Source organism: Xyrauchen texanus, chromosome 45 (assembly GCF_025860055.1).
Source record: "Xyrauchen texanus isolate HMW12.3.18 chromosome 45, RBS_HiC_50CHRs, whole genome shotgun sequence".
NCBI classification, from domain to species: Eukaryota; Metazoa; Chordata; class Actinopteri; order Cypriniformes; family Catostomidae; genus Xyrauchen; species Xyrauchen texanus.
The window spans coordinates 22,497,389-22,524,176 of NC_068320.1; the positions used below are offsets into that span (position 1 = coordinate 22,497,389).

Below are 26,788 nucleotides of genomic sequence, written 5' to 3' on the forward strand. Positions count from 1 at the left end.
TCAACAGTCCAATTATGAAAATGTATGGTTTCTCTAGCAGAGGTTTTGTATTTGTTTAAAACACCTAGTTCAAAAGCCTCTTAAATTATAATAATTTATTTGAAATGATTCTACCCTCCAAAGTAAATTTTCACTATCATCATATTTTTCACAGGCAAACATAATCAAACCACACTGGCAAACATTAAGGCAAGGGCCCAATAAGAATGAAGTATTCCAAGCTGAAAATAAAGTAACAATTATTTAGTATATTATTACTTAATATTCCCTAAAAATATAAGAAAACATAAATTATCCATTGACAAGGATCTTGATACATTTTGGACACATAGGGTAACTACAACTTCTGTTAATTGGCACAGTTATCACACAATGCCAATAATCACAAAATGGCCAAACATCACTAAATATACTGTATTAGATAGTCACTAGTAATATCAGCAGGCTGCAAATAGACATCACCCAATTTAACAAGTGTACAACTTCCCAAAACCTCTAATTCAGCTTGACACACAGTCCTGAAACTATCACAAACATTCACAATCTCTCCAGAGACATTACAATTTGATACACTGACTCTGATGCTAACGATACACATTATATCCATCTCTGAACCTTGTGCAGGTGAGTCAATTACCGCATGCCTGAATGCGATGGGAAACAGCCCAGCTGCATCGATGCATGACATCAGCACCTGATAAACATTCAGACCACGAGCAGCATCTTGAGAAACCATGTAGCTGATTTTCAGTGTATAATAACACAACTGAGGATCACAAGTAGATGTCTTAATCTCCAGTTTAACATTTTATTTTTAGAACATTTATGTTAATGGTCCATTAACAAACAAGTACATATTGAAGACATTTAAAACTGTACTGACAACATAGGAAAAACATGAAACCATCCATAGGAGTACACATTGCTTTTTGAGAAAAGATAAATATGGAAATCTGTATTCACAATCAATGTTTCAAAATTACGGCACGTGGATTTCTATATTTAGCAAAAATTCTCTTTTTATTTTTTATTTTAAAAGAACATTTTTCATAGACAAGTGTTTTTTCTGGTCATCTGGAATTGCAAACAACTCCTGATAGACATATTTTGATTAGAAAAGTGATTTTAAATTATTGTTTCAAGCTCTCTTGAATGCTACAAAATTAACTCGAAATAAATTAATTTGGAGAAAAAAAACTAACATCTCAGGAATGTGATGTCAGCTTGTCAAGTTTCAGCTTGACTTTTGCTGACTATTGTAAAAAGAATGTTTTAATCATATGAATAGCATAAACAGTAAGCCTAATAATACAACTATATTGCTGCATACATTTGCATTCAATCTTCAGTGTAAAAGAACCAGTCATAATCAGCTAGGTCTGAAAGTGGGTCTTGTCAAAAAACAAGAAGTGTATGCTTCAGGAGAGGTAAGAAGTCTGGAGAGGTCAGGTAGTTTGTTTTGTTAACCTATTTGAGTTGAATGTTACGGGTCAGTATGGTCACACTCTGAGAGGTGCAGTTTGGCAAGTATGTCATAAGCAGTTTCAACGAGATGAGTCAGACGTGTCACAAACATATATGACGTACCCAAAGTATTACACACTGTGAAAACAAAACAACTGTTAACATTATGATGTTAATAATAGCTTACATAATGCAGAAAAATGCCAGCTTTATACAATTTGCAAAAAGAAAGCCTCAGGCAATGTCATATGGACTACATGTATGATTTAACAGTCAAGGAAAACAACACTTAGCAATGGTGTATCCAGTATTCACTTAAAGATGTAAGACAAGAAATTGCTTTGCTAGTGTATCTTTAGCAGAGTTAATAAAGAATAAGAATAAAGCAGTTCAACTGTCTGTTTACACAGTATTTTCTAGACCTTAATTACCTCTTGTTTCATCCAACATGCATGCATGTTTCGTCCTTTCTTTGATCCAAATAGAGCACAAGTTGCATATCTGCATCTACAATGGCCGCAAAATGTATTTGGACATTTAAGACATACTTAAAATGTACAGTATGAATGACATTGTATTAGATAACAAACTACTATCAAATTGCATCTGCAAACAAATGATGCTAGAGCATTTTCCTGAACTAACTTCACTTTTCTGGGAAATTTTTGCCATTACTAGTTGGACACATGCGACACGGCACTTGGTTTGCCATTTTATCTAATGCTATTATATCATACATTTTTAAGTGTGACTTAAGTGTCAAAGTACATTTGGGCCACTGTAAATTCTAAACTATTGCATGTTTCCAGTTAATTTATCCAATAATAAAATGAATTTCCACCAACCTAACTGTTAATGTTATTGGACGTTGAGACTTTTAATAAACTGAGCTACAGTAGACACTACTTAATAAAGATTCCAAATTGGCTATCACTTAAACAGCCCTCTCTTTTTTCAAGAAACAGTTCAAAATAAGAATCCGACTTACAACCTAACAAAGACTTGACCTCTGATAGTGTGAAAGCGTTATGTTTCCACTCAAATTACAGTGATGTGTAAAGCAGCCTCAAGTCATGTGATGTCTGCTCTGTATTCATTTCAACAACTGAGAGTTATTGAAGTTATAAACTGTGAAATATCTTTAAAAAAAAAAAAAAAAGTGTTAAAAACCTCTCCAAAGAGATGAAAACTCAGTGAAAACAGTAAAAAAAAAAAAAAAAAGAATACAAAAAGAATAGCTCTGATATATTAAAGCATTGAATATAAAGCGCAGAATATCTGACTTAAGGGATAATTCACCCAAAATGTATGTAATTATTTACTCAAACTTAAACATGTATAACTTTCTTCATTTTGACCAAAGGAGTTGTAAGCAGAATGCGAGAGACCGACAGCCTCAGTCCCCATTACATACAGGGTTGGAACAATGTCATTGTGAGCAAACAATGACATTTATTTTTATTTAGGGTGAATTAGCTCTTTAACTATGAATTGTCTTTATGTAGTTTTAGTCTACAAGGTTATGTAACGTATGCAAATGTATTTTTGTCCTTTTGTACAGTTTATATGACCTTTACATGGTCGTCTTAAGCTCAGGAACAGATATTTCACAAGTGTGAAAAGAACACACTCTCTTGCTCTCATTCTCTCTCTCTCACACACACACACACACACACACACACACACACACACACACACACACACACACACACTCCCACTCCCACTCTATATATGTTCTGGCTGTAGTCTGCATGAGCTTTTATGTTGGGAAACAGATTCCGCAACACTCCATACAGATCTCCAGGCAGTCCGACGACTCGCAGCAGGCATCCATAATGCCACAGTCCATGTCACAAGGGCAGTTGCAGTCGTCTCCCAGGTCATCTGCGCAGCAGCAGCAGCAGGCTTCTGAAGTGCAGGTGCCGCAAGAGGCCTGAGCCACCACCATATTGCACAGAGTGAGAAATTCACAGAACAGGCAGGCCAGGATGCAGTGGACACAGCAGTCTGCACTCAGGCAGAACAAAAAATAAATACATTTAATAAATACAGGAAAATTACAGAGTATTACATCAAATGAAACTTATAAACAAAACTCAGCCAAAAATGTTTAAAGTCAACATGAAATTCAAGCTGACAGTATGGCAACATCTACCTTCATTTGTTTTTGTTTGAAAACTGCATTTTCAGTTTCCTAACCTTGTGGTTTTTCAAAGTAAACCGTAATGAATAGTATTTTGAAATCGCTTCATTTTCAGTAAAATGGCATTCAACGGTGTATGAGAGGCGAAAACGTTGCGAAATGAATGCTTTTTTTAAACAAGAACATATTAGTGTGGACATGACCTAAATTCACATTCTCCGGGTCAGATTACGAAACATTCTTAAGAATACATTTATTCATTTTTTCTACTTATTTTCTACTTTAACTTAAAAAAAGTTACAAATATTTTGTACTCCCAAAAAAACTTCTTAAGAACATTCTAGTCTTTTTTTCTTAATCTGTCAATGCTTTTAGTCAGATTCCTGCTTACAAAATTCTTATAATTTGTCTTAAAAACTTTTTTTCTTGAGAAGACTTTCATGAATTCCAGCCCTTCCTCTTCAACAACCTGGCTCTATGCTCATATTTAACAACTACTTTTCACGATTCACTCAATTGCCATTGGCTAAAATCAAGTCCCATCCATTTTTTTTTTCTGGTTCAATATCCTTTTTTGCACAGAAATACTTCAGATTTAGAGTTTCATGTTGACTATAAAATAATAATGGCAGGCCTAAAAAAAAATTTTTATTAAATCTGTATGCATGCAACAAAATTCAAACAAGACATAATAAAATAACTAAATGTACACAAGATAAAAGATTACATACACATGCAAATGTGTAAGAGTAGCAAATCTCATTTCTATTTGTGTTATCACAGTCAATCATATTGAGTCAGAAGACAAAGCTGATTTAAATTCTACACTGCTACCACACAGTCGTGCCTATATGTGTATAAAGTCTGTATGAGTGAGTGTGTGTCTGTGTAGGAGAATATGGCGGCTCAGCAGTGGTGAGAGCAAGGAGGAATTAGAGAAATTCAAAAGAACAAATTCTACTTTTGTGTTGATTTGTAGCATTGTGAATAAATTGGGTTATTATCATGCAAAAGCACAGGATTGGTCACGTAAAGCTGATTAACAGCATCCAAAATTTTCTCCACCAAATTGTTGCGTTAATGTCATCTTTTCACTCGTCTCTGATTAGCATTTAACCTCACTCTCACAGGTCCGTCATGCACAATGGCAAATTACTGTTGTTTAAGATGACACAAATATGTATATTTGCTGGAGTGCCGATCGTCTGTTGGGGTATTTTGTTAAAAAAAAAAAAATGTCAGAGGAACCAAACAAAACACAGCTTGTGTTTGTGTGCATATACTGTAGCTATTATTGCAAAAAGAAAAAAAAAAGAACATAACCAACAAGGTTTGGTAGATGTTGACTTATCTTAAGAGCTTCACACTTAAACGAAAATAAAACTGCAGTGTTTGCAATATGAAAAATATTTAAAATGTACTATAAAACCAGACAGTAGAGTGCTAATATTACAGGGCATGTGAAATTAACATGCATTAAAGAGGAAAAAAATAACAGTAAAAACAAATCCCACATGCAAAAAAGAACATCTCTTTCTCTGAAACTAAGATTACAGCATCAGTAAATAGCATGGCGCACACTGTGCTTTGGCATAAACAGTGTTGTTGAGATTAACAGTGAACCCCTACCGGCCCGGATGTGCTGCTCGGACCTCTAATCAAAAGTAGAACCCAAACTGCGGTGCATTGGAGAAATCACAACGATGTGGTGTGTATCGTTATGAGTCTAAAATGTGAATTTGCATGGCTTTCATCAGTCCATGGTGAGCTGTCAGAGAAAACGCTGGGTATGATTGGGGTACCAGTAAGGAGGGAGAGGGGGAGAGAGCAAGGACGAGGCCTAAAGACCACTGGATGCTCATGTTTGTTTGATCAAAGTTATTTTTTTGCAGGCGGTGGAGCTGACCAGCGGTGGTGCTTTGCAGCCTGGATGGTGTTTGAACATGAAACAAGTTTTCATGCAGGCCCACCAAAGGCTTAAAACACCAGCTTTTTGAAAGGTCAAACAGGCGTACTTTTAGATTTCGTCCGTGCCGTTGACTTTACGACAGCTACATCAACTGTTTGCTCAGTCGTGCACTGGGCCTAAGGTTAATTCTGTACTTCTTTACAAATTTGCATTCTTTATACAATGGGGCCCAAAAGTCTGAAACCACATAGAAAATCTGTGATCTAAAATCTAATGTAAACCAGGAAATAAACCAAGTTTTAGGATTTTGAAAAATGTAAAGCAAAGAATGTCATGAGATACAACAGATAAGAAATATTTAAGATTTAGTTCAATTTCTAGTTTACTCTTTTGTACAAAATGTCAGATTTTCTTTGCTTCCTTTTAAGATGCTCTTTGGAACATTCTCCAGTCATGCTGGATAACTTGGGTCATCAGGTTTTGCATACATTCCCATGACAAGTGCATGCTGTCATTAAAGCTAAAGGGGGATATACCAAATCTACTGGGAAATTCTGAAATGTATGCTGATTTTTCAATTCAACTTGTTATGCTATCATTTGTCATTAAAAACTTGGAAAAATGCTAAATGTATTTTCACTAGTCGTCTCAATCTTTTTTAATCAAAGAGTGTACACGTATAGCTTGATTACTCCTTTAATTAGATTTGATTCACACCATCCTATGAAACAACTACTAAAAATGTATCTTGTCCACCCCAATTCTTTCATTCTATTATTCTTGTCCTTTTTTAACTAATAATTTATTTTTAGAAACAGCTTTAAAAGCTACAGTACATAAAGAATTCCCTTGGATGTATAATTTATCAGCAGCGATTAGTGTGAATCTTAAGGAATGAAAGTCTGTTTAATGCACACAGGAGATGGGCTGCCTTATCTCAGCTGCAAAACCGACATCGCCTCCATAAGAGGTCCCATGTTTAATGTCAGCCTGAGCAGAGGATGCCCAGATTCTGAGTGACCAAAAACAGCCTATGCACCTCCAAGGAAATAGTTTGAGACATCTGGAAAACTCCAAAGGCTAACATCAAAAGAGAGGCAACGTGACATAAAACAAGCTGGAAGAGTTGCAGGCCAGCAAGCAGCTACAAGAATGTTCAAATCAAGAAAGATTGGCTGGTGCACGGACCGTACGGGGCGGTTTCAGAGACCAAATGAGAGGGGAAAAAAGATGCAGTGAACAGTGCAGTTAATTTGCAGTCAATAAGTATGAGTGTGCAGAAACATTTTTGTAAGGGAGCTTCGGATACACTTGGGAAGTCAAAAAGATGGGGAAAAACATAGAATTATGAAGCACCAGCTAATGACCGCGCTAGCTATTGCGTGCATCCTGAAGCTTTAACTGAATTTGTCAGAGGGATTTTTTAGATGAGTACATGCTTACAACACAACACAAATCACAAACAAACCATCACTCAAGGTCTTAACCCACCAGCAACGGAACAAAACAAAAAAAAAGTAAATCTCTCAATTAGTTGATTTTCTCCTGTTATCGCAGCCAGCGACGGCAGCCAAGAACACGAGGAATTGCAATCCCTTGAGCGGAGATCTTGTAAAGCTTTGTTCTTCAAGCTTCCAAGGCTGTTTAGAGGCTAATTTCACAGGCAAACAGATTATGGTAATCCATGTAAACATTAAAACACAACAGCTTGCATGTTTTCCAGGGGGAAATTACTACTTGAGAGAGAACATATTGATTCAGAACACAGTTTCGACAAATAACAGACACACAAGCCGTAATAAGACTTATTGAACTGTTCATGCAAAGTCTCCAATTAAGATTTGAAAACTATGACACCTTTACAGAAACAAAATTTTGTTACACATAAATCACAGTAGGTTGTGCATCACCTCACTATTACGGTGATAATTCTGTTCTACAACATTCCAGTGTGGGAAACCTTCACATATTTTCTTGCCTGTACAAAAACAGGTTTGGGTTTTACCATGTGTCCCAAATAAGCCTGTGTTTACTTTCATGCAAATTCATTATTTTATATCCATGAAAACCACATTAAAACAAAATGAGGTTTTTAGTCAAAGCAGCTTTTAGTAGATATTCATAATCTACAGTCTTTCTCTTTCCAAATGGACCATATTGATGACTCATCTTGCACTCACAGGCTTATACATATTATCATTCAATCAAATGCTCTCCAGATTTAAAATGTCCATCCCTCTAATGTCACCTGCAATACTACTAGCATCAGCAAGTAGCAAGTCACGGTTCATGCCTATGTACACAACAGTTAGGTTACTTATAAACTTTTAAAAGGGTTGTTAATCAAAGGCATATAAAGCCATCAGTCTGCATTATGTCAACTTAAAAATCACACATAATAGCAGAATTCCTGGTGAAAAACGAAACTACACAAGATTCTGAAGAGAACACCCAACGATCAGAGAATCTTGCTGTGATTCAAATCGCAGAAAGATAATTCAGCAGTGACCACCAAATTGGTCTTTATCATTTTATATTTTTTCATTGTTTTATAGTCTTTTCAATTCTTTGCAGGATTATGTTTCATTCCCTCTTTGAATTATGTTAGTCTTGCACCTTTGTCTTCTTGTGTGATTTTTAAATACTTTTTTGCTTCAGCTCAAAGTTTGTAATGTTTTTTTTTGGTTTGTTTGTTTGGTTCATGGCTTAGAACTCTTATGAAGTATGTTATGACATCCCTATGGAAAAAATGAAAGAGAAAAATACTTCCACAACCAAGGCAGTAGAAAAAGTGGGTGGGCACTGTTCTAAAGCGAGCTCTATTGACTGTTCTAAAAAGCGGATCCATGAGCCATTCAATGCATCTATAACTTCATGTCTCAAAAGGAAATTCATCAACACGGGAGAGAAAACTGCTCTCATCAAGCATTTCATGGGGTCTTTCAATGAAAGTTGTCACTTATAGAATACTTAGAAGTTAGAAAATTATGATTCCCAAATTATCGACTATAACTCAGCTAAATGTCAGGATGCATTTGAGGCAATATATCAAGTTGGTTTATAGAGAAGCTTAAATACTCAATAGATGCAAGACTTTCCTTGATTCAAAAGTCTTATGGTTTCAGGCAAGCATGGCTAAATATTAAGCACTAAAGAAGCCTAGTGCACAGGGGCAGGTCGTAGGAGCCAGAGAGCTGGTCTTAATTAAGAGGACACTGTGAGAGAATGGAGATATGGCCCCTGCTGAGGTGGGGTTGACACATTTCAGACCCCCGCTCTCGGCAGTCTTGTTAAAAGGTCACACCTTGATGACCATTACTAATGCACCAGCAATCTCCTTCATTGCTGCTCGTATACCATCACACCTGACAATGTGCAAGCTTCTTTCTTCAGATTGGTCTTTTGTTTTTCCTGCCAATTTACAGGACAATACAACACCATGGAAAAAAAAAGAGATAATTCTAGCTTGAGTTATGAAAGATGAAATAAAGCATTGCATTCACAGGAAACCGAAAGGAATTGAGAAGTCGCAGATTAGTTGCTGTTAAAGTTGGAGGTGGTGACAAGGGAAGCACAGAGTACATTTTCATGTATGTAGGATGGTGTGTGAATGTGTTTCTGTTTTACCTAATTTGTAAGGACCAATATGTGCCCACAATGTAGGAAAACCTGAAATCACCTGCCTTATGGGGACTGCCCCAACTTAACCAAACAGCTGTCATATTAGATCATAGGATATTGCACATCGTGAAATACGTGCAACTTTTCAGCACTTTTTTTCCTCTCATACATTTGGATTACCTGTGAATTATTTTCAACAATGCACTGACTGTTTTACAAAGTTAAGTTACTTTTACTTGGTGATTTCCATTTAGAACAGGCTATTAGGGTTGCTCTATTGGTCCTACACGGTTCACTCAATTGTTTTAAAAAATGATGCCTTTATTCGCAAACATTGATTCATTAATGCCAGATAAATGCCAATTTAGCATGTGATTTGGCTGTTGGAAGTATTTTAAATGAGTTGCTTAAAAAACACAATGTTTTTTGATTGTTTTCTGAGGGTTTCGACTCCAACATTTTCCTTGAAATGTCGGTGAAATTAGTCGTTCCACACATCCCTAATAAAAATATAATGTTAGCTCAAAATAAAAACACAAGAAGTCAATGGAAAGTCCACATAATGAGTGAAATCCAACCTGTGTGTGTTTGTGAGTGTGTGATGTCACCTACCCTCTGGAGTGGAGCCAGGTTTATGGGAACCCATAGAGCTGATTTTACTCCTTCGGCTGGTGTTACTGTTGACGGACAAACTGGAGCGAAGCTTTCTCTGCACACGGTGTGAGACGGGTGACTGGTATTGTTTTCTGGGCTCGGCGGTTGGGGGCTGCGTGACCCCACAAGGCATGCTTTGGCCGTTACTTAGCCTTGCGTGCAGGCCGTTCTGCTGGCTGGCAGCCTCCCTGTTGTTGGCATGCTGCAGGGATGTCGTTGGATGGGGCAGTGACTGAGGTTGAGCTTCAGAGAGGGGGAGATGGAAAGAGAGTTATTTAAAAGCTTGCAATCATCTGTTTAGACTGGAGAGACTTCACAGCAGTAAATTGGGTTAGTAACATGGTATTTTGGCTGAAATTATTGACCTTTATAGCATTTTTAATTTAATATGCAATGTAAAAGTGGAGAAGAAAAACTTTATGGTGAAACATGTGAATGACAACTTAAAAGGAATAGTCCAGGTTCAATAAAAGTTAAGCTCAATTGACAGCATTTGTGGCATAATGATGATTACCACAATAAATTCATATAAAATTTTACAACTTCGTTGTCATGACGACGTAATGCTGTAAACTTTTTAATCGGCCTAGAACAGTCATGTAAGCTTACCAGTCCACTAAGAAGAACGCCAATTCAGGGTCGGTTTTGCTGGATTCCATCTCTAAGATAACGTTACCTAGTGTTGCAGTTTGTTGTCGCTGTTGAATAGCGGAAGAGAAACTATTACTGTCTGAGGCAAGGCTCTCGGGAGCACGCATAAACATCACATCCTTTGGATTTTCCCGGCAAAAGTGACCCGTTCACTTCGCATGAAAATCAGTCTATGGGCTTTAATAGGCAACCTAGAAAGTCTGGGAAGGGCTAATTTTTTAAGTTGTGTCACAAGCCATTCACACATTTGCAAAAAAAAAAAAATGTTTACATATTGCACCTTTAAATAGTGCAACGTTTTAACAGCAGAATTAATGTTAGTGCTTTTAAAAAATTATAAGCTTAACATTTTTGCCTTTAAACCCTACAAAAATTGGCCCCATTCAATTCCTCACTCAAGTGCCTCACTGATCCTCAATCTTTTCCTTTTTTTTAAAGAAAAGGATGGACAAGTCAAAATTATTTTTCCTGGTAAACAGAGAAGATATGAAATTAGTTCTCTTAATCATATTTTCTCATTTTCATTTTGGCGGGGGGGTCTACACTGACTGCACAATTATTGTTAACAAGACAAGAAATCTAGCCCACCTCTTTATAACAACATATTACTACCCAAGAAAGACACTGATGGGAATGAAAACAATGCAATGAATAACAGGCAGTGGCATTTTAATCAACCAGCTGTCCATACACATGTACACTAAAGCAAGCAATTGGGAACATACCTACTAGTAAAGACCAGGTTGCGGACTACTCTGCTATATTTTTTTTATTATGATTAAATTAAATTACTTGGACTGTAAAATGACTGGTAAATAGATCAATAGATGGTCAAATACTCAATAAATGTGGGAAAGCACTCATCAGCAGTTTTCAGTGCCTTAAACAATCTATTCAATTTTATTTTCGCCTGATTCCTATACAGCTAGACTGGTTAGTACCTTACATACAAAGAAAGTCAAGCTTTTAATTTATAAACACATTAACAGTTATTAGAAGGCTGTAATAATTAAATTATTAGCTGATGTTTCTATATCAGGACAATTGATCTGGAGCAACCTGGGGTAAAGTGTTTTTCTCAAGGGCACAATGGTGTGATTCATGGGATTGTCATTTGTGTCATTTGAACCTATGACCTTTCAGTTACCAACTCAGATCTTTATCCACTAGACTACACTGACTTCTGCCAAGTTGAGAAGCCTTAAAAGGGGTTGAAGCACAAGCCTTGGAACCAATCTAAGAAACCAGTTGCACATCCATTGCCAGAGATAGCGCAAATGAACAACACATGATGTTGGAATCATCTAGTGCAGGCAAATAGGATCATATGAGCCAAACAAAACACTAACGGTCAATGCAATCTAAAAGAAAAAGTTCCCCCTCAATGAAATATAAATGTTGCCTTCAACCCAAGGCAACATAGGTGATAAAAATTGAATAGCCACACTAACCATAAAAACAAGCATTGTCTCACAAACGGTGATTGCTGACAGGTTGCATTAAAACACCATGTTATGGTGCAGAAGAAAGGGAGGGGACGAAGAAAACAGTCCAAATTGGTCTTCTGAAAGCTCTCCTTCCAACATATCAACAACTGTTGAGAGTGTACATTTGTAGTTGAATAATACATGGTATTCTGCTACACACTCTGTCAAACACATCACAGGCAAACAGAGGGTGAGTGCTTCTTGACTATCTAAGCAGCATCCCAATTTGGTCCCCTGGATCTGACAGCCTCAAATATCCTGGGAGCATTTTTAAAAGGCCAGTGTTTGATGGATTCATGAAGAACACACAAATATAATTGCCATTTGTCACCACGCGTTTGGCGGACGCCCCACGCGGGGACGCCGAGCCGGGACGCCCAGGAGAGACGACGTGCCATTGTGGCAACGCTCTCTATGTAAAACTGTGGATAAACACCCCTCGTCTTGGTGTCACAGAAAACAGCTCCGCTGGAAGAATTCAAAATTGCACCCCAAAGACGTGGAAGCAGAGCATGGCGGACCTCCCAAGAACGAATATGTATGAACGTCAATGGCGTGGAGCAGCATAAACAAGATGGCAAAAATTCGGTCAGGCAGGAGGATTTTGGAAGGTAGGTGAGACAGGGCAGGATGTACTGTAATTTGCACTGCTCTCTATGGAGACTTAAAGGTAAAGTGAGAAAGAGAAAAATAGAAAAGTAGGTCCCTGTATTTTTAGCAGCTTAAGGCATTTTAATATTTCATCCTGAGAGTGGAGCTGTTTGCTGTGGCCTATTAGGATGCCCATCAAATGTAACACACATTAATTCACTTGTCAACTCACATCATCCAACTAAACTGCCCCCATCCATTTCTTCATTTTGTAATAGCTAACACTTCTTACCTGGTACAAAAGTGTTGGCCAGTGAAAAACACCAAGCTCTGGTCGGCACTGAGAATGTGAAGGTGAAAAACTACGATCTAAAGTTGGAAAGGTCAGCATCTAACCTAAAACTAAGCAGAAGCCTTTTTTAAACTTCATCTTTAGTAGGCTGAAGGTATAGTTTCATAATCAAGAACAATATGCTAAGATTCGTTCAGGTTTCAACGAAAATTACAACAGCAAATTGGCTTTTTGAACCCAATATTTGGGTATTCCAAAAAACATTTGGCTTCTTTGAAAAATATTAATAAAAATGACTGAAAATATAATCCTTCAGACTATGAAATCTGTTTGAGAATTTGTTTAGCTCGGAGTATATTGCATGAATGCAACACAAACACCTGTTTAATGCTCCATGTGCCCGTCTCTCTGATTGAAATGCTAATTTGTAAATGTGCTCTGACCTACCAAGAGAGTTCCACCATCTCCCAAAACAGCCTGGGGTGGCATTTCTCCTAACAAACACCAATGGCAAAGCTTGCACCTTTCAATCCAAAGCAATATACACTCTCATTTAAAATTACGTCTCCGTATTTATAGAAACAAAACCATGGGAATTTGGTTGCAGGGAGGGAAAGCGGAAGGAATATTATTAAAAAGGCCTTTGTCAGAAAATATCCATCAGCATATTAAAGATGTTTACAGTCTGACCTTCCGACTTGGTGGCAAGGTCTTATTTCCTTAGTAGAGGCACATGTTTAAGAAGAACAAGAATTTAAATTTTAATTTATGGTGCATTTGATCTATTGCGCATGTTGGATTCACTTTGGACATACGCAGGTTTTCTGAACATACCAAAGAGTAAAACGAATGGTGAAAATTGCATTTTTGTTCATAACCCAATTTACATTTGTATTCTGACATCTTCCAAATGAAATGGTAGGCCAGGACTTGATTTTATCAATCATGAACTGATTGGATTGTGAATAATAGTTTGACAGGTGACAGGTGGTTGGAGGGGAGGACTTGAAAAGAAGAAAGTAGTGTTAGAGGTGGAGCAAGACATTACATTTTGATAAAAGATTATGAAGACAAATAAAAAACAAAAACAAATGGAGTAATGTGAACCTGCATGGGAAGTGCATTAAAAACTAAATAAAGTTGAATTTAAGGTGTTTGGAACACCCTGACCTTTCCTGGGATTATTACATGTATAACAGATTTATTTTTATTTTAGTTATTTAAACTTTCACCAAGTTTGGGTCTTTTAAACCTTTATTTGAGACTACTATGTGTCTTGATCACAGTAATTGCCTTGTTCTTTGAAGCCACCCCAAATGTCACATGCCAAAGCTGTTTTAACTCTATTATGGCACTTCTTCCGGTTTGCTGGCACCCTGCAATATCTAATTTCTGAGAGACACCGTAGCTCACATCTTATTTTATAGTCATTTGAAGCAGAAGATGAATAGGTAGTTACTATTACTCAGCTGTTTTTGTGCTATGGCACACATTTAATTCTTTCTGACAATCATTTAAATTTGGCTGTTCTAATGAAACCTGCTGTAGAGATGTGACACCCGAGAAGGCGTTTAATATTCCAGAGCCACCTTCTTTCGCAGTCATTCATTGTCTGCACTGCTCGCTCTCCTTTTCTTTCATTCCATCTCTCCGTAACAATGACAAGCTGAGTCGGGCATCTGGGATTTACTAATTTCAAATTTAGTAATTTGGCTGCTGATTGAGTGGAAAAAATAAGCCCTTCAAACCTTGTTCTGCTTAATTACATTTTATAAGGCAGTCAGCAACACGAAAGACAAGGAGAAAGACTGCAGAAGCTTGAGCTTTTCATCAATTATACTTCTTTTTCCAATCTGCATTCGCATGCTAGCTATCAAAATCATTAAATCTTTCAGAAAGCCCTCTATCCTTTGCAGAAGTACGATATGGCAGAAAATCACTCTTTTAAGCATTAAAATCTAAGCATTAAAGTAGGGCTGATATAATTTGTCAACGTTATCGACAACGTCAACAATAAAAAAACAATTGTCCACACAAATTGTAGGTATCAGATAGTCATTTCATCTCATTTAACACAACATGAGATAATTTGAAATACTAATGATGACGCAGAAGAGCAGCACTTCAGCTTGCGCATGATTGAGGAGAGGAAGAAAGAACAGCTCATAGTCCAGATGCACTCCAAACTTTCCAAACAGATTAAGGTGATGTAGATTGCATGGCGTTCCTCTGAAGGAAAAGGATCTAAAAAAGAAACACCCCAGCACTATATCTTTAATGCATCCTTTATTAATGTTCAAATAATAAGGAAGTGGTTTGTATAAATTATACAAACTCGAAAACTACCATTTCTCTATGTGGACAGAAACACTTATATTACAGATTTTCAAAATCTCGCGCGGAGACGCTCATCCCTCGTGCACAATAAATTTGTTGAGGTGAGAGTGTGTAGAATTAGCCCATTATACATTGCAAAAACAAAAAAAACAAAAAAAAAATTGTTTTGTGTCTTTTTTGGTTTGTTTTCCAATATAAATATCTAATACTCCTTACGAACATTTACTTTAGAAGCTACACAGCAGAAAATAAACATTTTATTGGAGAATGTTGAATACAATATTAAATATTTAAATATTAAAAAAAATATCTAAAGATACATTTACCTAAAAAGCAACATATAAGATATTTAGACTTGCTTTCAGAGAGTGAACCTTGAATACAAGTGTATTTTGTCTTTTATGCACTGTTTGAAGTATAAACAAGTGAAAAAATGCACGTATATACAAAATAACTTATATGTCTATTCAAGATACATTCTTTGAATACAAGTATATATATTTTCTATGTTGCTTAAGTAAATATTTCTTCTTATAACAATTTTTAGATAATTTTAAATGGAAAACAAGACAAAAACACTTGATGATAAAAGATTTTTATTGTTTAATTTTTAAAAATCACTGCAAAAATATTTTTTTGCATATTTTTTCCACCTTTAATTCAGTGAATGTCATTTAAAGATATTTTTAAAATATGATTTTGTCCTCTTTATTGTTATAAAAAATTTTAATACATCCTTTTAAGTTGAGGCACAAGTTGAATAGTCAGTTAAGAGCTAATGATTAATCATTGCAATAATTGCCCGAATAGTCAAATAATAATTCTAATAATCATTAGATTAGTCAATTATTCAAATAATCATTAGTTGCAGCACTACATTAAAGGCATGTTGCTGTCATTGTGGTAAAGTTGTCCATTGATAATATGAGAAATGCTAATAATGCAATAAGATATGCCTTGCCTTACAGTGATTTTTTTACTAAAGTTAAGGGGTGTTCTTAGGTAGGAAATGAAGCAAGAATAATATTCGGAGTCAATCATTCTTTCACTAATATAGTTCATTAGCCGTTTATGGTTGCCAAGTGAACTCGTTTTTCTGTAGTTTACATTGGTTTCGAAAAGGGTTAATAGAATTTAGCTGAAACAAACTTTTTTATTTTGTTTAATCATATAATTGATTGTGATTGGTCAATTATGGCATTCTGCAGTCAAGTATTGTTTTATAGTGAATGCTAAACTGCATTATTGATTATTGCCACAGATTTTCTACATAGCTGTGCAAGTTTCTAGTTTCTCGTATAATTAAGTGCGCTTTCTTCTCACATAATAAAATAATTTTAACTCAAGTCAACGTTCTGTCCATTTATTTATTTATTTATTTGGTAAGTAGCCAAGTATTAAGTTGGTAAGTCATGTTAAGTCAGTCATACATGATCACCCTGTCAGGGTTTATTTTGTGACAATGACCAGTTGACTGTACATTATCCCACTTATCAAATGGCACCTTAAAGTAAACATGAAATCTAAATACCCCATTTACTTTCTTAATACACGTTCCTGGCTTATTTGTTACTTAACAGACCAAAACATCAGTTGATTGTCACTCACTGTATGATATTCAGTGCCACTCTTTCCCATTTGCACCTTGGTTTTAAAACCTTGAACAACATTCACACAATCCCAATCCACTCCTCATTTCCATCTATCTGTTTCCATCATGGGGGAATGGAGGAATGCCATAAATGCAAAAGTTCTTCACAACTGCAGTTGTAAAGCACACATCTTGCAAAGATTTAGCAGTTTTACACAGCTAACACATTTTCTCGAAAGATCAATTATGACGTGACTCAGACCAAGCCTGAGGGAGCTGCCAGACTTCATACGTCAAAAAGTGCTCCACCTTCCCTACTGACAACTCCAAACAAAAACCCATCAACACAGACGTGATGAGGCTGGGGGTGTATTTTCAGTTTCAGTTAAATCTGTGACTCCAAACCACCAAACTCCCTGAAAAATCTCAAGCAGAGAAAACATTCCAAAAGGAAAAGGATTTGAACAAGGATCCAGCAGCAGTTGGCATCTTTTAGAGGCTATTGGATATAAAAAAGGACTTTGGACAGACTTGAGGTGAAGGTGCAGGAGTTTAGCAATGATAAAGTACACTGAATGAACATAGAACATTTTAAATCCAAACATTTTATGCAGTTTTTAAAACTACATGTGACAGGGCGTAAAACTACTGGCACCATTCGGAGTAAATTCTATAGACTGTTGTGTGTGAAAATCCCAGGAAATCAGCAGTTACAGAAATACTCAAACCAGCCCATCTGGCACCAACAATTCAGTCACGGTCGAAATCACTGAGATCACATTTTTTCGCCCATTCTGATGGTTGACGGCTCCTGACCGTATCTGCATGATTTTATGGATTTGTTGGCTGATTAGATAAATCGCATGAATAAGTAGCTTTTCAGGTCTTCCTAATAAAATGCTAAGTGAGTGTATACTGATAAGTGGTTCACTCACTTTTTAACCATTCCATTTCTATAGCTTGAACCAGTAAAGACTATGAATGAATCAATTCTATGACTATGAAACAATTCATTTATATGACAAATTAATGTTCCCATACTTTTTAACCAATACGTTTCTGACTTTTCCATGACCTTTTCAATAATTTGTGATTACTGGATTTTTTTTTTTTAATCATTTTGATTCAGACTGATTCATTAATAAATCATACAGACTAACGTGTAAACCAAATTGACTGATTCATTAAAGAAGAAAAAATAGCTCACAAATCAAACATCACCATGGCTTGCAAGCACGTTTAACTCAAGGCAAGCTGTATACAAGAGCAACATCTGGATGAGGAATATTTTAGAGCAGAGCATAACTAGGAAAATACATAATCACTATAGAAATGTACATGAATTTTCCAGGACTGTTAAGATTTTATTTATTTTTATAACTTTTCCAGGCCTGGTATTTTCCAGGTTTTGCATGACTGTAGGAACCTTGCCTAATGGTGTGGGCATTTCTTTGTATATATAGCTGATGATGATCACCATTCCATTATTCTAATAAAATCAGGTTGAGCTAGGCACTGAGGTTCTGGGATAACAGTGAGACTCCAGGGGCAACCTAAAGCCAGCCAGGGTTGGAGTTTATTGAGTTTATTAACAAAAATATATCTATGGACAAGGTTCCTTTATTGCTCCGTTTCAATCTCAGCATTAACTGCACTAATGTGACAGCTGTGGGTCACTGGACTCTGTCTTCATGGTGCCAATCAAGACTTTAAGCCCAGGAATCAGGCTAAAGGACAGAGGGGCTCGTCTGTTTCTGAGAGGCTTTTTAACGGGAGATAGCCATATTGATTTTAGCTGTGGCAGGGAGCGCCATCTGAATGGAGTAGGTCGGTGGCTCCCTGGTCACCCCCGAGTGATCAGAGGCCTTACGGAATGACCTACCAGAGGTGCAGTGAACCTGCAAACATGCATGGCGGGGGAGCACATCACGAGAGCTCACTGTAATAGAAAGGGGTTTAACCTTAATGTTGAAGCCAAAACCCTGTTAGAGGGCCAGTAATCCTCCCGCTCAACTCTCATTTCAAGTGTTTTTTCTGCAAGACTTGCTGAAAAATGCACTGTCTTGCATTGCGTGCTGGTACGGGTTGCTGTGGTGTGAGAATCTATCTATCTATCTATCTATCTATCTATCTATGCAGCATTGCAAAGATGTATCAATATCACACCACGTAACAGGGTAAATCTCATAAACCTGTCAAAAACATGTCTGGTTAATATTTCACCCCAAAATCAAAAGATAAAAAATAATACTTATATAGAAAATGACCATTCTGATTTTTTGCATTGTTAATGCAATGCTATACAAAATCTCATTCTCATTATTGTACATGAAAAATAAAATTATAATTTAAATTGTAAAGTATTTTCACATCATAGTTGTTGTATTGCCTTTATTTTATGCTGATTTAATTTTTATTAAAATCATTGTTTTTATTTGATGAAAAAATATGATATTATTGCAGTAAAGTGAAGAATTGGGAATTGAAAGTGAGATTCACCATTTAGAATGATGCCATATAATATATATATATATATTAAAAGGTTCTAAAATAGACTAAAATAGACATTTTCTTTCAAATACATTGTGCTGTTCTTTGGATTTTGGGGGAGACATTTGTGGACATGTTTTCATGAGATTCACCTATCTAGCTCACTTATAATCACAGTGGGAACCTGAAATCAACATCTTATTAACAGATAGATGCCACTTTCCAAACTTTCTTATTGTTATTTGCATAGTTCAAACCACAGCGCTTTTTCTATAACGCCCACTCTATGGATGAAATAGCATTGTGCCAATGGTCAATGAGAACAATCAGAAATGCTAATGGCGTGTTAAACCTATAGCTCCCAGATGTGTAGATCACCTCTTATCTGAGGTAATTTTAATGAATTCAACACACAGAAATCTGCAGAGCTCAAAAAGGGCTTCGGCACTTGTGAGCACATTAATTGAAATGCTGGGAATTTTTCCATATGAAATATGTCTGCACCAAGACAATGAGGAAATAATTAGCACAGAGGTAGAATCACAATGGCCATTTTAATCAACCCCTGTGCTAGCATTTCACCCTATTTATTCCAGTTTTGATTCCATGACCCACGGCTAAGTAATCACTTGAAAATTACTCGTTTGTTCTAATGGGCTTTTGCTTCTGAGAAACACGTGGTCTGAAAAATTAGCATCTTGAATCAATCAACTCCTTCCACCCAAAATGATCTAAATAAAGGCAACTTTAAAAAAGAAAGCAGGTGAAATGCACGGTAAAGATGTTGTGTAATTCTATAAACATTATTAGACCTGGCTCATATTCTAAAACTACAACATATTTTCATTTTAATGATTGATATGCTACAGCAGATGCCCAATAAAAGCATACAGCCATCTTTGAAAATTTCAGGTGTCTAACCCTCAAACCTCTTCCTTACGTAAGCTCTTGGCTTAAATTAATTCTAAAATTCCAGACATAACAGAGAGTTGTTTTTGTCGACCAGAATTATATATATTTAAAAAATTACTGTCACATAAGTAAAATAATTCAGTAAGTGATTAAACACCCCATGATTATTACATCATTAGCTTGTAATTCATCCAGGCCTGAACAAACCTTTCAGTTGGGAAAATTCTCAAAGGCATGAGAACATGAAACAAGCAGTGAACATTATTATATAGCACTGGATAAGCCAGTACACACAACAATGCACAAATAGTTGAAGTGTGTGCTAGCGTGGCCCATTTGAAGTCCTTGCTTTAATAGTCTTGCGCAGAACTGCCCATGTGTTTAAACAGACAATGCTAAATAAGTGTATTTTATCTGTAGGCAGAGGATTCTGGTTGGAAATTATAATGAAAATATGATAAAACAAGATAAACTGATCTAATGTGGCCAGCCAAGTTGATTTCCAATCGATTTCTTGCTTCGGACTGTAAATATCACTGTGACAAGGAGGAGGACATGGCCAGGCCGTGATGGCGCACAGACGGCTCTGAATCTGCAGATCAGCGAGAGAGCAAGATAAAAGCATTGCGGGGTTCCCCCACCAGCAACCATTTCCAGCAGGCATCGCGGAACTGCTCTGCGAAGGCGAACGAGCGGCCGTGTTTACCCAGCTTCGGGGCGTGGAAGTGCTTGTCGGCTCTTTTTGCGGGGCCAGCCAACCCATTGCAGAATCACTCTCTTCAAGTCTGCATAATGAGGAGGTTGGCTGCGGGGAGCTATTGGTCCACAAGATGCTCTTCCCCGGAGAGTACTGGCAACAGTCGGACTGCCCACTGGTCAGGTGGCCATTCCCATAACTCGGCTGACTTCTTGAAGAGGTCAAGGTATGCTTCGGGATCGTTGGCTGGCCCCATTTTGATGAGGGTGACCTGTTGGACAGCCGGGGTGGGCTCTGGGGCTGCAGCAGTAACCACCCCCCCCCCCCCCTTGTCTGATCAGGCTCCAGAATGCCTGTCGGTCCTCTGCTTGGGCCTGGAGCAGGAGTTGAAAACATCACAGCTCGACGAAGGCCCGATGCTAGTTCTGCTGGATGCCGGCGAGGGTCCTGATCAGGACCCTAGCCCAGTGGTGAGGACTCCATGACAACTTATCTCCTCAAACCATGTGTTTCAGCACGACTGTAACAGCATAAGGACGGGCAAGGAGGAGGCGGGAATCAGCTGAACAGTAAACAAAGTTTAATGAGAAACTAAACTTAAATCAAATGTAAACGAACACAGACACATATGCAATTTGGACGTGTGTGGCTCTCTCTCGCTCTCGAACTGGCGTCTTCCATTGATCAGCTGATTCAGCGCCGACCATGCTCCATCACGGCCCGGCCACACCCTCCTCCTCATCACAATCACGTCATACTTCTCAATCAAATTAGTGTGCAGCCTTAAGGCATGGCCACATTTACCTTTGCAAAATAGCGTGGATGAAGAATTCATGGACTGACGCAGAGTGTGTGTAAAACAAGCCAAAAACGAATTGCCAAGCAGCCTATTTTTAATGCTGCAATTTATACTCTGTGAGTGTGAAGTATAAAAGGAAACTCGCAGAAAATTATATTGATGATACATCTATTATGAATATTCAGTGTAGCTGTGTACATCACACTGCCCACACAGTGGTCACTGCCAAATCAAGCAACTTCCTACTGGTCATTGAGGCAAATTTGCCATCAAAGTTCAACATACTTGAACTCCTCGCGAAATCCCCATGGAAAATCCTCTCAGTAAGCATCAACAGGACTGTCTGCCTTTCATATGTAGTACAGCCCAACATATATTCTAAAAACTTGTACACATATCCAGTTAAATAATCCAATATTTATTTGAATAATTGAATAAATATTTAAGAGGATTCCAAAAGTGGCCTTGTAACTTTCCAAAGCATACCACCACAAATACGTCCTACTCAATACAACTTTTGGTGAAGATGGACCAATCTTTGCACAGAGAGACAACAACGACACACAATGCCATCCTGACAGGTCCTAACTGAAGTATACTTGCTTATGATCTACAGAGAAAAAACTTTTATTGACAAAACCTTTTAAAAGATGATGAATAGGCAATTGGGCATGGGAGTTATTTTGCCTTGGTTACACATGTAAACTCAGTTAAAGGGATAGTTCACCCAAAAAGGAAAATTCTCTCATCATTTACTCAACCTCATGCCATCCCAGATGTTTTTTTTCTTCTGCTAAACACTAGTGCTGCACGATTAATCATATCGCAATCATGATGTCAGCCTGTGTGATTATATGATGGCAAAATGCTGCAATTTTATTAAATAAACAAGTGCATGTGTGGACGTGACAGTCCATTCTCTCTGAGAGCTGTTTGCCCATTTTCTACACCGCTAATAAAAAGATGACCAGTCAGTCTCAGTTAAGGGAGAGGCACGTGTGGTCATGTGAGTTTCTGGTGTGCAGCGTTCAGGTGAAGATAGATGCCGAGCAGACCGACACTGAATTGATGGCAAGAAAAAATAACACAGATCATAGCTTGGCGATATATCTTTATTTCATCCTTAATTAAGGTTCAAATAATATGGGAGCGTGCCATGTAAATAAGCACAAACTCGAAAACTGTCATTTTCTATGCGGTCAGATCTGCTTCAACCAGTCGGGGAAGAGACCCAGTCTGAGCGCGAGTCAATACCGGGAGAGATTTAAAGTTCCGCCGGCTGATGCGCACCCTAACACGGAGACACTCGTCTCTCACCCCCACTGTCTGCAGCTTGCAACGTCATCATCATGATAAGATCAATCTTATGTGAAAAATAACACTAAAATGACAACAACAATAAAATGTGTGTGTGATATATATATATATATAGGTTTTGGATAGACAAGATTGACAAATGCTTATCAATAATACTCTTATGGCTAAAATGTTTATAGTGTTCAGTTACTAAAATATGACTAAAATGTCAACATTTTTCATTGACTAAAACTACATTAAAAATCCTAAAATTAAAAATTAAAAATTATGATGAATGCATGATGGTGAAAGCTTTGTAAAGATTAGTAAAGAGACAGCTGAAACAACAACCTGTAAGCCAAACTAAACAAAACACAATTACAGATGTGTTTGTGAGTGTCTCGCCATATGACAAGTCTTCACAGAGATATGAAGAAATCACTGACTCCATAATGCACTGCTTGGCAAGAGACATGATGCACCGTTAGCAAAGTGGGATTTCAGAAAATGATCCACACACTGGACAAGACGTATCAGCGATAAGTATAACTTTTTAGGAAGAGGATTTGCAAATAACAGTTGGTCATTTAAAAAAAAATAAAATAAAAACACAACAACAAAAGTTTTAGTGGTTTGATCAAGTGAACCACACTTTTATATCCAGTTTCCTTTTCAAAAGAGTTTATACAAAGTATATGTTACATCCTGCTTGTCTCTGTCTCTGTTTGTTTGGACAATCTTATTTTCATGAAAATTTGTGTTCTTATTTATTGTTCTATTTTATTTAGGTGTAATATTGAGAAAATAACAAGTTTGCTGTAAGGCAAAGATATTATTTTATTTTTTTTAAATATTATTTTAATTTGAAAACACCGTGCATTTATAGTGGTTTTTGTTGCTAGTTTGTGTTGAGAATTATCAATAATCTATTTGTGCATTTTCCTTGATAATCAAGCAAGTTGACTCATGTTATCATTTGCTTATCATATCGCATATCGCAATACTAGCCTCAATAAATCGCAATATGATGTTTTCCCAAAATCGTGCAGCCCTACTAAACATAAATATGTTTTTAAAGATATCTCATCTCTGTAGGTCCATAGAATGGAAGTGACTGGTGGCCAAAACGTTTACTATAACTTTGACAATAAATCTTCAATTTTACATTCACTTTCACATTATTTTTCTTTGTTTTTGGCTATTCATATTCTTCATGCATAACAACACCTACTGGGCAGGGAGGAGAATTTATATTTAAAAAAAAAGAAATAATTAAATATTGATCTGTTTCTCACCCACACCTATCACATCGCTTCTGAACATATATATTTAACCACTGGAGTCTTATGTTTTACTTTTATATTGCCTTTATGTGCTTTTGGACCTTCAAATTTCTGGCCACCATTCACTTGTTTGAATGGACCTTGAGAGCTGAAATATTCTTCTAAACATCTTCGTTTGTATTCAGCAGAAGTCACACATGGCATGAGGAGTAAATGATGAGAGAATGTGAACTACCCCTTTAATAGCACAATACAGAAGAAAATACATGAGAAAAATAAAGAGAGAAAAGATGACAGTTACAACCTAATAACAAATTTGGCGTTACTGATGTGCAGCAACAATTAGACAAAGCAATCAGTTGCTAATAACGTTACAGAATAAATACTTCAGAGAAATAGTCAAACATTGCTTTAAATTCCAGCTCCTCAAAAATGGTCAGGGTGCTTTTCTTGTTTCCATGTTCTTAGGTGCAGCCTAAAAACTTAACTGAATACAAAAGGAGCTACTACTAAGGTTAAAGTAACTTTCATGAGGTGAACATTAGTATTGTTAGTAAAAAAACAGTTGAAGTGTTTCCTCATCACAAGATGACAGTCGACATCTCAAAAACATAGATAAAGAGAGAAGAGGGACTTTTGACATCTTGCATTCAACAGGTTTCTTGCATAGTCCACCAGATTTCCTACAACAGTATTGTGGGAAGTGGGTGTGTCAGGAACTTTTCCCCTTCAAAAACAAGTGGTGAGAATTTTCCAATCACATCCTTTGTTTCAAATCTTTGTTTCCCTAATTATTTCCAGCCATCCCAGAGATGTGTGAGCTTTTCCATGATTTCACATCCATTTGACCTCATTTGAATAATACAGTGCCCTGGGTTAGTTCAGCAACTGGACTGAGCAAACCTAGATCTTATTTGCCGAGCAGCAACATCCAATATTTTATCAAATTCAATATTTTTAAAGTACACAAACCCAAGCAGAGCAAGAAATGTCTCTATGATGCAACTCCATGCTTTACCAGATAAGAGATCTCCCATTTAAGCACATTTAAATTCTCAGCTGTGATTTCCAGATCCAGAACAGCCAAGGCCAAACCACAATGGGATATACTTCCTCACAAAGCTTTCAAGATTTGGCAGGGGAATGACTGAATGTAGTGTAAACTATTTTTTTAAAAAGTAGTGTAAACTAACTTTATTGGATTACAAACATGCTGGTTTAAATTCTATACATTTAATCGAATTACCCTAATGTAGCCTAACACAACGAATTCCAAACAGTCAAGGCTATTGCATTATCTTGACAATGATAAAACTGAGAGCACAAGTTTACAAACAGATTATGCATCATCATAATCTCAAATCATTACAAAGCTTCTCCCAAAGGCAAAGAACATCAGTGCTGCAGTAAATAGTGATAGGAATTTTAAAATCAATTAATCAATCAATTAATTAATTAAAGAATTAAAACCACATTCAAGTTTTCCAGACGTAAACAAATGTCAAACTGTAAAAAATGCTGACAAATGTTGATATTCAAGATGATAATTCCAAATGTGATTTGACCACAAAATGCTTTGAAGTTTATGGTGATGTACCACTAACTTGTTCAATGAAATGCTTTATATGGAATATATTTCATATAAAGAGCAAATCTAGACTTATTATAAAAACAAAATCCCAAATTCATAACTTGGTGTTCCCGATTCATAAACTATAAAAACCATTACGGAATGGCTTGTCGTGCAGACACTGTATTTGCAAACATGGCATTTGTTATATGATAGAAATAGAAACTTAGATGTCTAGGTACATGTTTTATGAATAATCCTCATTCTAACTAAAGACAAAACTTGTGGGCAAGATCAGACAAAAGTATGCATAAACAATTGTTACTGGAGTCTGGGCAATGATCACAAGTCTGACCGCATTACGTGAGTAACACAACACTTACTTCTAACAAGGTCATCATGGGAGTGGTTCACCCCAGTCATGTGACCCTGCTCATCTGCAGTGTGATCTCTGGGTAGTGGAGTTTGGGATGTTTCCGTAGTGTCTGGTAATTCATCAGTGCAGCGGTTGCGTTTGTCTAGACAAACAAATGAACAAAAACAAGTTATCAATGAGCCTAACATCTGCTAAATGGCATTTCCTCACTATTCAGAAATCCAGTTTGCTCTAGTTCATAGCTGCCAGGAAGCCAAGCATGCAAAAGGCCACTATGAGGTTCATATTAGCTTTCCTCAGCATCAAGAATAGAAAAAGGAGCTCTAATTTGCCAGATAAAACAGATTCCTTTGGTGAACGGTTGCAAAACTGCGTGGGTGGATCAGGTAGGCCCAGGCCAGAACTCTGGATCTCATTTTCTCAATTCTGCTCCTGGGTGCACAATACCTGCCAAAGTTTTTACAGCTATAAAGACGGCATTCATCTAAATTGGAAAATGGATGCAGTCAAAACCTGCCTGATAGGCATACAAAAAGATAGGTGACCTTAAAGCTTTGCACTTAAAGGAACAGTTCACCAAAATAATATTTGTTCCAAACTTTTGAGACAACATAGAATATAGTGC

General features: G+C 36.8%; 1 protein-coding gene across 2 annotated transcripts in view; it reads right to left on the reverse strand.

Moving 5' to 3' along the window:
* Positions 1-748: 748 nt before the first annotated feature.
* Positions 749-26,788, reverse strand: part of LOC127637718 (myoD family inhibitor domain-containing protein-like) — a 29,047-nt gene continuing 3,007 nt past the window's right edge. For both annotated transcript variants that reach the window (XM_052118951.1, XM_052118950.1), the window contains exons 3-5: positions 26,171-26,305; positions 9,750-10,034; positions 749-3,471 (exon numbers count right to left, since the gene is read on the reverse strand). In XM_052118951.1, the coding sequence (XP_051974911.1) occupies positions 3,224-3,471; positions 9,750-10,034; positions 26,171-26,305 (668 nt within the window). In that variant the 3' untranslated portion in view covers positions 749-3,223. The remainder of the gene's footprint in view (positions 3,472-9,749; positions 10,035-26,170; positions 26,306-26,788) is intronic.